This window comes from Lampris incognitus, chromosome 1 (assembly GCF_029633865.1).
Source record: "Lampris incognitus isolate fLamInc1 chromosome 1, fLamInc1.hap2, whole genome shotgun sequence".
NCBI classification, from domain to species: domain Eukaryota; kingdom Metazoa; phylum Chordata; class Actinopteri; order Lampriformes; family Lampridae; genus Lampris; species Lampris incognitus.
Genome location: NC_079211.1, coordinates 148,612,802 through 148,628,933, shown reverse-complemented (window position 1 = coordinate 148,628,933; position 16,132 = coordinate 148,612,802). Strand labels below are relative to the sequence as shown.

Sequence of the window (16,132 nt, the reverse complement as noted above, 5' to 3'; positions counted from 1 at the left end):
TTTATTCAAGTTACTTTTCAATTATTCATGTTATGTCATTTCCTTCTAATGAAATAGCTGCAAGTAACGTTAGCTAACATAATGCTAACTTGCGAACCCTCTCTGCTGATCCGGGGAGGGCTGCAGACTACCACATGCCTCCTCTGATACATGTGGAGTTGCCAGCCGCTTCTTTTCACCTGACAGTGAGGAGTTTCACCAGGGGGATGCAGCGCGTGGGAAGATCATGCTATCCCCCCCCCCCAGTTCCCCCTCCCCCTGAACAGGTGCCCCGGCCGACCAGAGGAGGCGTGAGTGCAGCGACCAGGACACATACCCACATCCGGCTTCCCACCTGCAGACACGGCCAATTGTGTCTGTAGGGACGCCCGACCAAGCCGGAGGTAACACGGAGACTCGAACTGGCGATCCTCGTACTGGTAGGCAACAGAATACACTGCTACGCTAACCGAATGCCCTTAACTGCTTTTTTTTTATTTTTATTTTGATATACTTTAATGATCCCTGTAGGGAAATTACACTCGGCATTTAACCCATCTTAGCTGTGTAGCTAGGAGCAGTGGGCAGCCACCGTGCAGCACCCGGGGACCAACTCCAGTTCATCTTGCCATGCCTCGGTCAAGGGCACAGACAGGAGAAATCTGGAGAAATCCCACCGCAGACACAGGGAGAACATGCAAACTTCACATAGAGGACGACCTGGGATGACCCCCAAGTTTGGACAACTCCGGGGTTCGAACCCAGGGCCTTCTTGCTGTGAGGTGACAGTGCTAACCACTGTGCCACCCAAATATATATTTAATTTAAAAAAAAAAAATTCCCCACATTGCATACATATACTGTAGCAAGATTTGTTGTTTATGAAAAGTTCATTAAAAATAAAATGTATTTCATGATTGATTCTGTGATTTGTAAAATACAAAATCCAATAAATATAAGTTTAGAAAAATAAATAAAATGTTTCATTACTATTTATACTATCTATGGTGGTATACAAAATCCATAAAGCAGAGACAGAGAGACATGGTGACCCTCACAGAGCCAGTGAAAGCAGCTGTTCATAGAAAAGCATGAATAACTAATGAATGATTGAAGCTAATGACGGTAATGAACGAGCAGGTTGATGAGCACTGATAGCGGGGGAACAGACCTGGCCGGACACTCCATATTCTTACACCTGCGGTGGTGGTCTTCCGGGCGACTCTCGGGGTCACACAGAGACTCATCCACAACCCCCACATCCATCTCAAAACAGCGTGCGGGCTGATGCTGCTCCCCTATAGAAAGAGAGCAAGAGATATTGACTGGAGAGCGGTAGAGGGTAAGACTGAACAATACATGAACACACGTACACAGTACACAATTTACACGTGAGCAAAAGTCACATTGCAAAGGATGCAATAAGGCAAATTGGGGCCATCAGTCATGTTAGGCCTAAATTCTTTTCGCTTGATGGAAAACGAAATCTAGTCCGCATTTTTATGACTTCTGGTAAAGTAAAATGTTCTACTGCACCAGACAAATAATATAATTCAATTTGATTTGACGACTTCTTGGACAACTGCCTTGTTTATCCTTGAAAATCATCCTCATCATCGTGTGATTTTCATGTATGAAAGTGATAAATTCTTTGCAAATGAAGCTTTGAAAATGAAATTTTGCATATTTCAGGTGAAATTACATGACTCCTCTTTAATATTGCAACTATAACGCAAAACAAACCCCAAACATATCACAGTGTTGATTTATTTCAACACCGTTCCAACCTTGAGAGAGGCGGAAAAAACGTTCTGCAATACGGATCAGCAAACATCCAGTTCTGATAAAGCTGTAGTACGCTGAACAAAGAGAGTTTTGCATTAGTTGTGGTTTTATTTTGTTTTGTTTCTTTCGGCCAACTCGCAGTACCTACCTAGTCCACAGGTAGTGCTGCAGTCTGTCCATGCTCCGTGTCGCCACCTGTAGATTGGTTCAGTGATCTCATTTTCTGTACTTTGGCTCTTCTTGATGATGTACTCATACTTAATACCAGGGTTCTTCTCCTGATACAGCAGCTGGAGAGCAGCACAGATGAATCACTTCAAGACCGTCCACATATTCCAAACACTTGTATTCATCAAGTCAGGTGACTTTAAGCAGATTTAAAGGACGATTCCGGTGTTTTTTGCACATTTTAGCCCATTTACTAAAACTTGTGAATATTTTACATTATTGTGAACCATTTACCAAGCTATACCAAGGCAAATTAGATTTTTTTTTATTGGTGGGGGCATCTGGGTAGCATAGTGGTCTATTCTGTTGCCTGCCAACACAGGGTTCGCCGGTTCGAATCCCTGTGTTACCTCTGGCTTGGTCGGGCCTACGGACACAATTGGCCATGTCTGCAGGTGAGAAGCCGGATGTGGATGTGTGTCCTGGTCGCTGCACTAGCACCTCCTCTGGTCGGTCAGGGCGCTTGTTTGGGGGGGGAGGGGAAACTGGGGGGAATAGCGTGATCCTCCCACGCGCTACATCCCCCTGGTGAAACTCCTCACGGTCAGATGAAAAGAAGCGGCTGGCGACTCCACATGTATCGGAGGAGGCATGTGGTAGTCTGCAGCCCTCCCTGGATCAGGTGAGGGGGCGGAGCAGCGACCGGGACGGCTCAGAAGAGTGGGGTAATTGGCCAAATACAATTGGGGCAAAAAAGGGGATAAAACCCCCCCCCCCCCAAAAAAAGATTTGTTTTTCCTCCCTTCCAGACACTCAGTGGTTTCCAATCATTTCAGTATGGCATGAAAGTGAACTTGCAGAGACTTGAAACTTGTTCTGAGTCAGGTATTCCATCACAGAAAACTTTTGGTCAACTTTACTTTTTTGTCAAAGTGAAGTAATCATTTCAGGATAATGTCGCTGAAAGCCCCGGTATCCCTCTCAAATAAATCAGTGCTTTCAACTGCATTACCCCCCACGGTAACATAACTTCAATAAATGCAACTCAACATTCACTGGGATGGATTACCTATCCAGAGTCAGTTTCAAGTCTCTGCAAGTTGACCTTCATGCAGCACTGAGATGAATGGAAATGTAATGGGTGCCTCAAAGACAGGAAGGACACATTTATAAACTCTAAAACACTACGGTATGTCAGAAAATGAGGAGCAGTGTGACGTATACGCCATTTGTAGCTAAAACATGCTGAAGCCACGGTGTGCTCTTTTAACTGGAACGTGTCCACAGTGACGTTTACCTGGATGATGACGGGCTGCCTGGTGGGCCCGGGGGCGGTGAGGTTCTCCATGTTCCCGCTGCGCTCATAGTAGAACGTCGTCCCTCCGGCTTCGTACTCGCCGTTCCACTGGATGATGTAGTTCCCATTGAGGAAGTACTCCTCCAAGCCCTGGCCCCTCAGCGCCAGGAAGTTACCTGCCTCCTCCACTTCCTGCACCAGAATGTCTCGGGCGCCCTCGGGTATCACGCCCACATCCACGTACCCTGAGAGTGGGGGGTGGGGGGAGGGGTGGGTAGAGAGTCATAAGCGGATGTCTCGCGGGCCCACCGTGACGGCTGCCACACTCACGACAACCTCCAGACTACCAGACAGATTGTCTCTGATCTTTAATAGAGGGTGGGCCTGGTCTGTGGGGGTGCTGAGAGTGTGTGTGTGTGTGTGTGTATGTGTGTGCGTGTGTGTGAGCGGTGTGGGGGGCACTGCCCTGTCTCTGTTTTCTGTTTTTTATAGTATGTGGATGGGGGAGGGGCAGAAGGAGGTGGGGTGGGGGGGGCATGAGTATGAGTGGGTCTCTGGTGTTTAATGATGTTTGTGGGAAGGTGTGTGTGTGTGTGTGTTCTGTGTCGGCGGTGGGGTTGGGGGTGGCTTTGCCCTGGGTCTATACCTTTTGAAGTCTGACACATCTGGGCCAGTTATCTGGAGAGGATGTTGTGAGGGGCAAATGGACACACACAGAGAGAGAGAGGAAGAGAGAGAGAGAGCAAGGGAGAAAGAGAGCGAGACAGAGGAAGAGAAAGAGAGAGGAAGAGAGAGAGAGACAGAGAGAGAGGGAGAATCCTAATTGTATTTAGGTCTCAGTCTCATTGTGTCTTGTTGATTCTTCAGTTCTGAACATAATATGGCTGTAAAACGGGTCAAAGACAGCAACAAGCATATCTATCTATCTATCTATCTATCTATCTATCTATCTATCTATCTATCTATCTATCTATCTATCTATCTATATATATGCAACACACACACACACACACGTACTGTACATGAAGCCAAGGGCAGCAGGACTAACAGCTGCATGGCTTGACAGGAGGGCTGACATAACAGCTATGAAACAACATGGTGGTGTTAAGCTAATGAACTGTTGTGTAATAACTTGTGTCTGCACAAATAACTCTGATATGTTGTGTAATCACAGCAGAACCAACTCCTTATGATGCAGTACTGCGGCGGGCACAAAGACTTGAATGGTTTCAGCGTTTCGATTTTCTATTTTGTTATCATTATTACTATTATCCCCCCACCGGCGCCTTTTTCTACCCCAATGTATCCAGCCAATTACAATTACCCCACTCTTCCGAGCCGTCCCGGTCGCCGCTGCTCCACCCCCTCTGGCGATCCGGGGAGGGCTGCAGACTACCACGTCTCCTCCGATACACGTGGAGTCACCAGCCGCTTCTTTTCACCTGACAGTGAGGAGTTTCACCAGGGGGACGTAGCACGTGGGAGGATCACGCTATTCCCCCCAAACAGGTGCCCGACCGACCAGAGGAGGCGCCAGTGCAGCAACCAGGACACATACCCACATCCGGCTTCCCACCCGCAGACACGGCCAATTGTGTCTGTAGGGACGCCCGACCAAGCCGGAGGTAACACGGGGATTTGAACCGGCGATCCCAGTGTTGGGGGGCAACGGAATAGACCGCCACGCCACCCGGACGCCCCTCGTCTCTCTCTTTAAGAAGAATTTATTTTTCTCCATCTTTTTTCTTTCCTTCCTTCTCATTTCTCGCTGTCCGACCCACCGAAGCCTTCTCCTCCCTCAAACATCTTGTGGACAGTTTCACAGCTCAAGCCGTCTCCCAGACACACTCCGCAGCGATCCTCCACTGCGTTGGAGTCGATGCCGTGGTCACAGCCGACCTCCTACCACCCAAAATACACACACACACACACCACAGACACAAACAGAAACATACAAGATAGTGAATACTTTCTAACGTAAGAACTGACACATGACAAATCTTCCCTGTTTCACATCCCTCCAGTTTCCTGATTCTGACCCTCATGCACCCCCCCCACCCCACCCCAAGGTCTCTTACCCAGACACACTACCTTGCAAACTCCATTGACGCAGATGTTCCTGGAGTTGTTGTTCATGAAACACGGCGTGCCATCCGTCACGGCGTCCAGCATCTTCTCTGAGAAGTACTCGTTCAGTGGTCGGCAGTGCAGCTCGCAGGGGCTCACTGTAGGGGGCAGAGTTTGAACCACAATGAGACGTTTGGCTGAGAAAGTTTTGTTTCTGCATGTATGAATATGTGAGCAACACATTAACAAAAAAGTAAAGACAAACTGTCTCTCACAGAGTAATGAGATGACGGATTGACCATAGCGACTACCCATCCATCCATCCATCCACTGTCCGAACCCCTTATCCTGCTCTCAGGACCGCGGGGATGCTGGAGCCTATCCCAGCAGTCACTGGGCAGCAGGCGGGGAGACACCCTGGACAGGCCGCCAGGCCATCACAGGGCCGACACACACACATTCACACCTAGGGGCAATTTACTACGGCTGATTCACCTGACCCACATGTCTTTGGACTGTGGGAGGAAACCGGAGCCCCCGCAGGAAACCCACGCAGACACGGGGAGAACATGCAAACTCCACACAGAGGACAACCCAGGACGACCCCCAAGGTTGGACTACCCTGGGGCTCGAATCCAGGACCTTCTTGCTGTGAGGTGACCGTGCCGCCCATAGCAACTACATTGCGGAAAATATCTGTCTTAAACTCCTTTACATTAGTTTCATCCATCTGATTCACTATGGCTCATTTAGAGTCTCAGGCTGATTTGAAATTGTTTTCATATAGAAAATCCAACTTCTCTGAGGAAAAGGGTGAAACTCTGCCAGCAGGATGACAAACGGACGGTACAGTGATTCAACCTGACTCGGTTCTCCACCAGCTGTGTTATTTTAAGGGACTCTTTGAAAGATGATATACAGTGAAAACAAGTATGTTCATCTCAGCCCACAGATGGACTTTCCCCCTTCTTTTGCAGACATTTTAGGACTCGATCTCTGATCAAATGACGTAATAAGACTGACATTTTTTGCAGTGTGCCATATATTTTACACCCGACGGGAAAAATTAACGACTGAACTGGAATGAACTAAGACGTAGGGGGAAGGCACATACACACAAGATACATGTGACTGCTTTAATCTGTCTGCTTCTTTCTAATATAAAACACTCGAGATGCGTTTCATGTATGAAAGCAGATCATAGAAATAAAGTTTATTATCATTTTTTATTTTCTAATATAAATCAGAACCAATATCCCACGCATACAATGGGACATGACTGTGTAGACTTCTGCAAGTTTACAGTTACTGTACGGTCTATATTCAAAGTTGGACCACTAATACTCGTCCATGTATCTACCGCCCCCTGCTGACAGACGCCTGTAATCACACCCTCTGAACCGCTAACTTTTAGGGAATGTTCAGTGTGAGCAACCCAAATGGAGTTATGTCTCTTTCCCTGCTGTATCTAGTGTAAACACAAATGGGTTTCACCTCTTACATGGTTTACACCAATCCTGATGAGGACTTGTTAGTTGAAACGTCGACTCTGCCGGATTAAAGGGAAAATTCACAGATTTTCAACCTCATCTCTTGTCTATCTGCAACAGGGGTAGCACATAAAAAATACCTGCAGTTCTCCATCATTCCTGCATGTCTGGAGGCAGCGAAAAAGTTTTTCTCAGATGCCAAGTGACGTATCGTGACATCAGCTGGAAAAATTAAAATACAGCCTAGCGAAGTTTCTGATACTCTAAACATGCTGTTCAAAAAACATCCTCATTCCCTCCACAAAGTTACGTTTCCGACGGTGTAAATGACATCACACAACACTCGCGCAGAGGATTTTATAGACAAGATACGGAGGTTTACGGGCAGTGCATTCTGGGACGTGTAGGCGCCGTGGGAAAGACTCTATGGGCAGGGCAACACCGATTTCTCCATCAATATTGTACACAGAGCCCGGATAGCATCCGGATGTGGGCCACTTCAGGCAGTGATGTGGCACTGACAGCCTTCTTCTGGCCCAGACAAAATGGATGTGAGCCTGAAGTGGCCCACATGTATCATAGCAAATATGGCCCAAATATGCCAAATGTGGGCCTTTTTTGGCAAAGATGTAGTGCTCTTGGCAACATGTGATCTGGGTGTGACCCTGAAGTGGCCCGTGTGGTAAATGGTGAATATGGCCCAAATATCACAAAACAAATATGGCCACCTTTGGCAAATATGTGGCACATGCGGCATTGGTATAGCTTGGTTCTGGCCCAGATCTGGCAAACAGGAGCGGACCGCCCAAGTGCCATCATTCCTCATGGTATGTGGGCCGGATGAAAGTGTCGGGTGTGGGACGGGTCCGGGCCACAGCAATTTTGCTATCTGGGAGAGGACTTTATTGCGTCAATCCATTACATTACTCATCAGTGCCGACTACACACACACACGTAACCATCGGTCCCATTAAGTGTGCGAGTCCCATTTTTCGAGTCTACATTTGATTTTTTTTTTTGAGTCTGTGTTTGCCTCGGCGCCTTTTTTGCACTATTAGACTTACACGGGTTAGCCACGGGAATCCACTGGTAGACTTCATTCTGGTAGGGCACAGTGTCAAACTCGCTGCACAGCATCTCTCTGAAGGTGGGAGTGTTTTTCAGACACGGCTTGGTGTTGCAGGTCCGATAACGCTTCCTCTCCCCGGTGCAGTACTTCCCCCCAAACTCCGGTCTGAACAACAAAAACAACAACGACCGAGAACATAAAGTGGGTGAACGTAGCCCAGCATAGTTTCATCATGAAACAAGGATGGTATCCCTCATAACAAACTATACTTTAAGTATTATATATATATATATATACACACACACACACACACACACACACACATATATACACACACACACACACACACACACATATATGTATATATATATATATATACACAGACTTTTTGGGGGGGGGGGGATTTTTTTCCCCCTTTTTCTCCCTAATTGTACCTGGCCGATTACCCCACTCTTCCGAGCCATCCCGGTCTCTTCTCCACCCCCTCTGCTGATCCGGGGAGGGCTGCAGACTACCACATGCCCCCTCCCATACATGTGGAGTCACCAGCCGCTTCTTTTCACCTGACAGTGAGGAGTTTCACCAGGAGGACGTAGCGTGTGGGAGGATCACGCTATTCCCCCCAGCTCCCCCTCCCCCCCGAACAGGCGCCCCGGCCGACCAGAGGAGGCGCTAGTGCAGCAACCAGGACACATCCCCACATCCGGCTTCCCACCCACAGACACGGCCAATTGTGTCTGTAGGGACGCCCGACCAAGCCGGAGGTAACACGGGGATTCGAACCGGCGATCCCCGTGTTGGTAGGCAACGGAATAGACCTCCACGCTACCTGGACGCTCTTTGAGTATATTTTTTAAAGCACACGCCACTCATGTATAAAAGCGGTGGTAAATAAAAAGGTCGATACATTTTGATCTTCAGTCAGTTTTCATAATTGGGGAACCAGCTACCAATACGGGCACTATTATGAGAAAAGCATAAATTCACATTTTCCTATTGAAATACATTATTCTCTATAACTTAGGTTAGTTTGATACCATTTCCATAAGGGATAATCCAGTCCGAGGAGTGTTAAAATCCCTTAACGCACACTGTCTTGTGGATTATCCTACTTGTACCATGGTCACTTGGTCACCAAAGAAATAAAATGAAAGCATTGCCTTATTTTTTATTGAACGTTTTGGACTCAGAATGAAACAGTTACTAAGCTAAAGTTAGCCACTAAGCTAACTTTGAATGTTCACTGGTCTTGCTACTGGTTCAGCGTGTTGCTATGGTTACAAAGTATGGATTTAGAATAGTGATTAAACTTGAGCTGAACTACACGTGTGTTATGACATCTTAACGCAAAACCTCCAGCCAATCAGAGACCAGTAATCTGTGTTACCATGGTGTAATTCCATGTACACCATGAATTTATATGATGAAAACTGAGAAGGGTAAATTGTGTTTAGGTATATTTACCCACTGCTATACCTCTGTATAAAAAGTATGCTGGGCGTCTGAGTAGTGTGGCGGTCTATTCTGTTGCCTACCAACACCGGGATCACTGGCCGTACTGCAGGTGGGAAGCCGGATGTGGGCATATGTCTTGGTCGCTTCACTACTGCCTCCTCTGGTCGGTCAGGGTGCCTGTTCAGGGAGGAGGGGGAACTGGGGGGAATAGCGTGATCCTCCCACGCGCTACATCCCCCTGGTGAAACTCCTCACTGTCAGGGGAAAAGAAGCAGCTGGCGACTCCACATGTATGGGAGGAGGCATGTGGTAGTCTGCAGCCCTCCCCGGATCAGCAGAGCGGGTGGAGCAGCGACCGGGACGGCTCAGAAGAGTGGGGTAATTGGCCAAGTACAACTGGGGAGAAATCCAACCCCCCCCCCCCAAAAAAGAAGAAAAAAGCATACTAACTTTGGCTAACCAAAGAGTTACTTACTGTCCAAGTATGGTGACGTTACACTCTGGGACCAGATTGGTCCATTTTGTAGTTATAGAAGTATACTAGGTGGTGTAATAAAGACAATTAAAAGCATATTTGTATACTGTTGGGAATTTTAGTTGACTTTCACAGTTACTGAGAAGTGTACTAAAAAATATTCAACATGTCTACAAGTAGAAGACAGTCCTCGGACTGTCACAGAGACCGGACTGTTTTTTTCTGAGCATTATATTTACTGATCTTTTTCAGAACCTAAAGGAATTTTCACCAAATATTACCAAAGTGATGAATACCAAAATTCCACATGTAAACTGCTCATCCTAGTTTAAAAGACAGACAAGTATGCAGGTGTACGAGACAGATCCAGGCTCAGTTCTTACTTCGGGTTATTGCATTCCCTCTCTGCAGACTGGACTCCGGTTCCGCAGGTCCTGGAGCAGTGAGACCAGCCGCTCCAAGGTCCCCAGCCTCCATTCACCGTCTCTGGTAGTTTCCCCACGATGACACACTCTCCTGAGATGCACCACTGACAGATGACACAAGGCAACAATAAGAAACACCATTCGGGCTTGTTTTGGGGCGGGGTATGCAAATCACAACAACTCAGTTTTTTACTTGCTTTACATCAAAATCCAATTGCCGTAACTTCCTGTAAAATAGCCAAGTTTCTGTGACTGTGTCACGAAGTCTGACTGGGCGGACGAGCAACACTCCAACCAATAATTAGGGCTGTCACGATCACGAAATTTTAGTTGACAATTAATTGTCATACAAATAATAGTGATTACCGATTTAATTTTTTTGTGTTTTTTTTTTCTTTTCGCTTTTTCTCCCGAATTGTGCTTGGCTAACTAGCCTATTTCCTGAGCCGTCTGCCTTTCCAAGTTCGGCGAATTGGGTGAGGTGGTGGATGCGTAGATGTTTTTTTTTTTATTTGTGGTATTGGCGCTTTTGACCGCCACCTTTTTGCTGCAAATCTGACAAATCAACTCCTCCAATTTTTCAGGCTCTCCTTTTTCATTTGGCTTAAAACCCTCATGTGCCCACAGAGCTGCTGTGGTGTTCGGCTTTGCAGCTACGTCCGTCCATGATGTTAATGGCAACACATGCTCGTCCAAATGCAGTATTTGAATATTCTAGAATATTCTAGAATAAGCGTCTCAAGATAAACTATTTGTTGACACTACTTCACCACTCATGTGCCGGGGGGCAACAAGATGACATCATTAAAAGAGCGCCAGTCAAACAACAAACGATGGAAAACAACGTGGAAATAGGGATGGAAACATGGCATTTCTGTTAGTTTCCTCCAGCTGTTTTTATACAACTGAATGGAAACGATTCTAACGGCTATGCAAGATGATCGCGGTCAGGTCAGGTGATTATGTAGTAATTGTGACAGCCCTACCAATAATATCGTCAAATGTTTTGCACTGTCCAATCAAATCACATCTCTCCCTACATTATGTCCCATCCGAATGTCCTGTTTTACTCTGAGATAAATACGCCACACTACAGAAATAAAATACACTTTGAATGCCATTTCATACTGTCTGTAAATCCTGTTTGCTAAACCAGGTTCTGCAGAAAGGCGGCCTTTGGTGGCGGTCAGCCAAAAAAAAAGAAGAAGCACAAATTGTTATCCAAATAAATCTTCAAATTTCTTCAACAAACCCACCCTGTTTCCACTTCTGCTCAATTCCATATTGTTAAAGTCTGTAATGAAACAAGCACAGCAGTGTGTGGGTTGAAGTTGTGTGTGAATAAGGTAGGATAATGTTGGATAGGAATCGGGAATTAGATCTGTGATACATTTCTGGAAAACTGTGTTCTAGTATATTGTACATATTCAGCTTAACTGTGAATTTTGTAGAAAGAAATTATACAAAAAAAAAAAAACAGTCGAAGAAAATAAAACTTCAACATAACTGCTTTTCGGTCTTGTACAGTGTCTACTATTGCTGGAAGGAGAGAGACAGCGAGAGAGACAGAGAGAAGTAGAGAGAGGGGTAGAGAGGGGGGTAGAGAGAGGGGTGGAGAGAGAGAAAAAGAGAGGGGTAGGGGGATAGAGAGGAGAGAAAGAGCGAGGGAGTAGAGAGAGCGAGAGAGGGGGTAGAGAGCGAGAGCGAAAGATAACTTTAAACAAAACAAGATGTGTGTGTGTGTGTGTGTGTTGCTGGACTGTTTATTTACACACTGTGGTCTTATCACATGAAGGGAACACTAAACTCAACACCAAGAGTACAACACTGTTGTTGTTTCTGCTGCTATCATGACATGTGATATGCATCATGGTATGTGATATGCATCATGACATTTGATATGCATCATGGTATATGATATGCATCATGACATGTGATATGCACAGTGTATATGTGATATGCATCATGACATGTGATATGCACAGTGTATATGCGATATGCATCATGGTATGAGATATGCATCATGACATGTGATATGCATCATGGTATGTGATATGCATCATGACATGTGATATGCATCATGGTATGTGATATGCATCATGACATGTGATATGCATCATGTTATGTGATATGCATCATGACATGTGATATGCACCATTACATGATATGCATCATGGTATGTGATATGCATCATAATATGAGATATGCATCATGACATGTGATATGCATCATGACATGTTATATGCATCATGGTATGTGATACGCATCATGATATGAGATATGCATCATGACATGTGATATGCATCATGATATGTGATATCCATCATGACATGATTTGCATCATGACGTGATATGCACAGTGTATATGTGATATGCATCATGGCACGTGATATGCATCATGGTATGCGATATGCACCATGATAATGTGATGTGCATCATGACATGTGATATGCATCGTGACATGTGATATGCATCATGGTATGTGATATGCATCATGACACGTGATATGCAGAGTTTATAAGGGCTCTGATAAGGGCTTTGCTTTGTCTGGTGTCCCTCCAACACTCATGACCGCCTTCACACAAGCTGCCACTTCAAAACATGACTTGCCCGAACAACAGCGTGGCCCATGTTCCTAACATGACAACAGCAACGGGCCAAGAGAAACACCTAGGCCATGGTTATCTGAGAAAGGCTGGACTACCAGCTGGGCTGGATTGTCCAGCCCAGCCCCTGGAGCCCCGAAGGCCCTAGGTTTGCCATGTGTCAAATGTTGTGTCATAATTCATTAAAACGCAGATTTTGTTTTTTTGTTTTTTTGAGGGGGCGGGGGTATACACCAATTAAACACAAAATCTGCCCTGTTGATTCCAACTAGTGCCTGCTGGTGGCCAGGGGTGCAACTACCCATTTGTTGAGGGGTATGCAACATCAACCATTGACGTCCCCCCACCCCCATCATCAAACTTTAGTATTGTCAGAACAGCATGGGGGAAGGGCAAAAACTGCTTATTTGCTTGACAATTTGGACAATTTAATACCTTTTTTTTGGGGGGGGGGGGTTTCCCCCTTTTCCTCTGCAATTGTATCCCGACCAATTACCCCACTCTCCCGAGCTGTCCCATTCTGTGCTCCATCCCCTCTGCTGATCCGGGGAGGGCTGCAGACTACCACGTCTCCTCCGATACATGTGCAGTCACCAGCCACTTCTTTTCACCTGACAGTAAGGAGTTTCACCAGGGGGATGTAGCGTGTGGGAGGATCATGCTATTCCCCCCAATCCAGCCCCCCCCGAACAGGCGCCCCAACTGACCAGAGGAGGCGCTAGTGCAGCGACCAGGACACATGCCCACATCCGGCTTCCCACCCATAGACACAGCCAATTGTGTCTGTAGGGACGCCCAACCAAGCTGGAGGTAACACGGGGATTTGAACCGGCGATCCCCTCTAGGAGATCAATTAACTTGTCAGTGGCCTTTTGGATCCCTTTAAGTATACGGCTTTACATATTCATCTTACCTGCAGTCTTTCATCCACATAGACAATTTTCTCTCATTCCTTCACACGCTTTCTCCTTTTCCCTCTTTCTTTTCCTGTTCTGCGTCTGACAGTTTGTTTTGAGCTTTTTCCAGCTCGACTCCTTCTGTGTCATGACAAGCTGACAACCTAGATTACATGGTGCCGCAAAGCCTCCCGCTGTAGCATCTTTTTTATGACGTTTTAACTCTCATCACTGATACTGTCGTTGGACCACAGCCATAACGAATAAGTAGCCTGTCTTGTCTGTGTGATCGGTCTACACCTGGCTGCACCTTCAAAAATGTGTCTCCAATACAACGTGTACCTCCATCCACCCATCCATTGCCCAAGCCGCTTATCCCAATTGGGGTTGCGGGGATGCTGGAGCCTATCCCAGCAGTCATTGGGCAGCAGGCGGGGAGACACCCTGGACAGGCCGCCAGGCCATCATAGGACCCACACACACACACACACACACACACACACACACACACTCACTCACTCACACCTAGGGGCAATTTAGTACGGCCAATCACCTGACCTACATGTCTTTGGACTGTGGGAGGAAACCGGAGCACCCGGAGGAAACCCACACAGACACGGGGAGAACATGCAGACTCCACACAGAGGACGACCTGGGACAACCCCCAAGGTTGGACAACCCTGGGGTTCGAACCCAGGACCTCACAGGACCTTCTTGCTGTGAGGCGACCGCGCTAACCACTGCGCCACCATGCTGCCCCTAAAGGGCCCGGATTTGAACCCATCAGCATGTACCCATTTTAAATAACAAACCAAACACAACTGGCAAGAAAGACACATTTTCGTATCTTGTATATGTATATATTTTTCACCACTGTTTTGGCGCCCCCCCCTTAACATAGTACCCCTAAGCGCTGTATATGTTGCATACACCCTTTTTGCGCCTCTGCTGGTGCCTTTGTGTTCAGTTGGTTGTTGCACCTTAACATACTGATCAACGAATGGTGTGTACCAGATAACTAGATAATTCATATGTCCATATAACTACACATTATCAGTGCTGTCCAGTTAGTTGTACCACGGTGCACGCTGTGTCGGTGAGTCAGGTGCCACTTCCCCTTTATGTATCTGGCAGTCTAGAGGTGTAAGTGTAGATGGGCTACCCCATTCTCTTAAGACGTGTGCTCTATTTGCTTCAGTTTAACCGGGCACAGAACTATTTACCTTCTCAGGGCCACAGCGGGTACCATCTATGGGCGAGTCCAGTTTGGAGCGACAGGAGCCGTTGACTGAACACCAGAGGATTTGGCAGACATTCTGAAAGACAGACACAAAGTAGGGGTGCACAATATTGGATGGATGGATATACCAGAGGCAATGTGACGCAGCAACGCAGCCTTGTGGGGTTCTTTTTTTCATCCATCCATCCATCCATCCATCTATTATCGAAACCGCTTATCCTGCTCTCAGGGTTGCGGGGATGCTGGAGCCTATCCCAGCAGTCACTGGGCAGCAAGCGGGGAGACACCCTGGACAGGCCGCCAGCCCATCACAGGGCCCACACACACACAGCAAACCGGAGCACCTGGAGGAAACCCACACAGACACGAGGAGAACACGCAAATCCACACAGAGGACGACCTGGGAGACCCCCCCCAAGGTTGGACTACCCCGGGGCTCGAACCCAGGACCTTCTTGCTGTGAGGCGACCGCACTAACCACTGTGCCACCGTGCTGCCCTTTTTCATTGCACATTAAAATATTAAGTCAATCAAATTGATGTGTATCCTGTAGTTAATTGATCTAGTTAATTAATTCAGTGCCAGTTAAAACATTTGCCATTTAACCGACCCATTTTCCAAAGCAGCCTACCTGAAAACTCCTCAGAAAACACAGCTGACACAAAACCACACACAATGCCGATGCAGCAGCAAGTAAAACCCGCTCACCTGATGCACCGTGTCCCTGCCTGGTCAGCGGTTTGCATCGCATGTGCATAATTAAAGCAGCCTATCATATCGGCATTTTGGGCCGATGCCAATATTTCATTTTAAAGTCTTTATCGGCCGATACTGATGATGTGCCGGTATCATCGTGCATCTCTAACACAAAGCAAAGTTAGAGCGAGCAGAGAGTCCCACATTATAAATGACAAGTGATTTTTTTCTTTTCCCCCTTTTTCTGCCCAGTTGTACCTGGCCAACCACCCTGCTCTCTGAGCCGTCCAGGTCTCTGCTCCACCCCCTCTGCTGATCCGGGGAGGGCTGCAGACTACCACGTCTCCTCCCATACATGTGGAGTCACCAGCCGCTTCTTTTCACCTGACCGTGAGGAGTTTCGCCAGGGGGATGTAGCGCATGGGAGGATCACGCAATTCCCCCCAGTTCCCCCTCCCCCCTGAACAGGCTCCCCGACCGACCA

General features: G+C 47.0%; 1 protein-coding gene across 1 annotated transcript in view; it reads right to left on the bottom strand.

Annotated features, from left to right (window-relative positions):
- Positions 1 to 16,132, bottom strand: part of adamts12 (ADAM metallopeptidase with thrombospondin type 1 motif, 12) — a 70,972-nt gene that overhangs the window by 22,100 nt on the left and 32,740 nt on the right. The window contains exons 10-17 of the mRNA XM_056280319.1: positions 14,936 to 15,028; positions 10,169 to 10,314; positions 7,851 to 8,020; positions 5,321 to 5,454; positions 5,011 to 5,131; positions 3,230 to 3,474; positions 1,913 to 2,054; positions 1,151 to 1,277 (exon numbers count right to left, since the gene is read on the bottom strand). Coding sequence (XP_056136294.1) covers positions 1,151 to 1,277; positions 1,913 to 2,054; positions 3,230 to 3,474; positions 5,011 to 5,131; positions 5,321 to 5,454; positions 7,851 to 8,020; positions 10,169 to 10,314; positions 14,936 to 15,028 — 1,178 coding nt within the window. The remainder of the gene's footprint in view (positions 1 to 1,150; positions 1,278 to 1,912; positions 2,055 to 3,229; positions 3,475 to 5,010; positions 5,132 to 5,320; positions 5,455 to 7,850; positions 8,021 to 10,168; positions 10,315 to 14,935; positions 15,029 to 16,132) is intronic.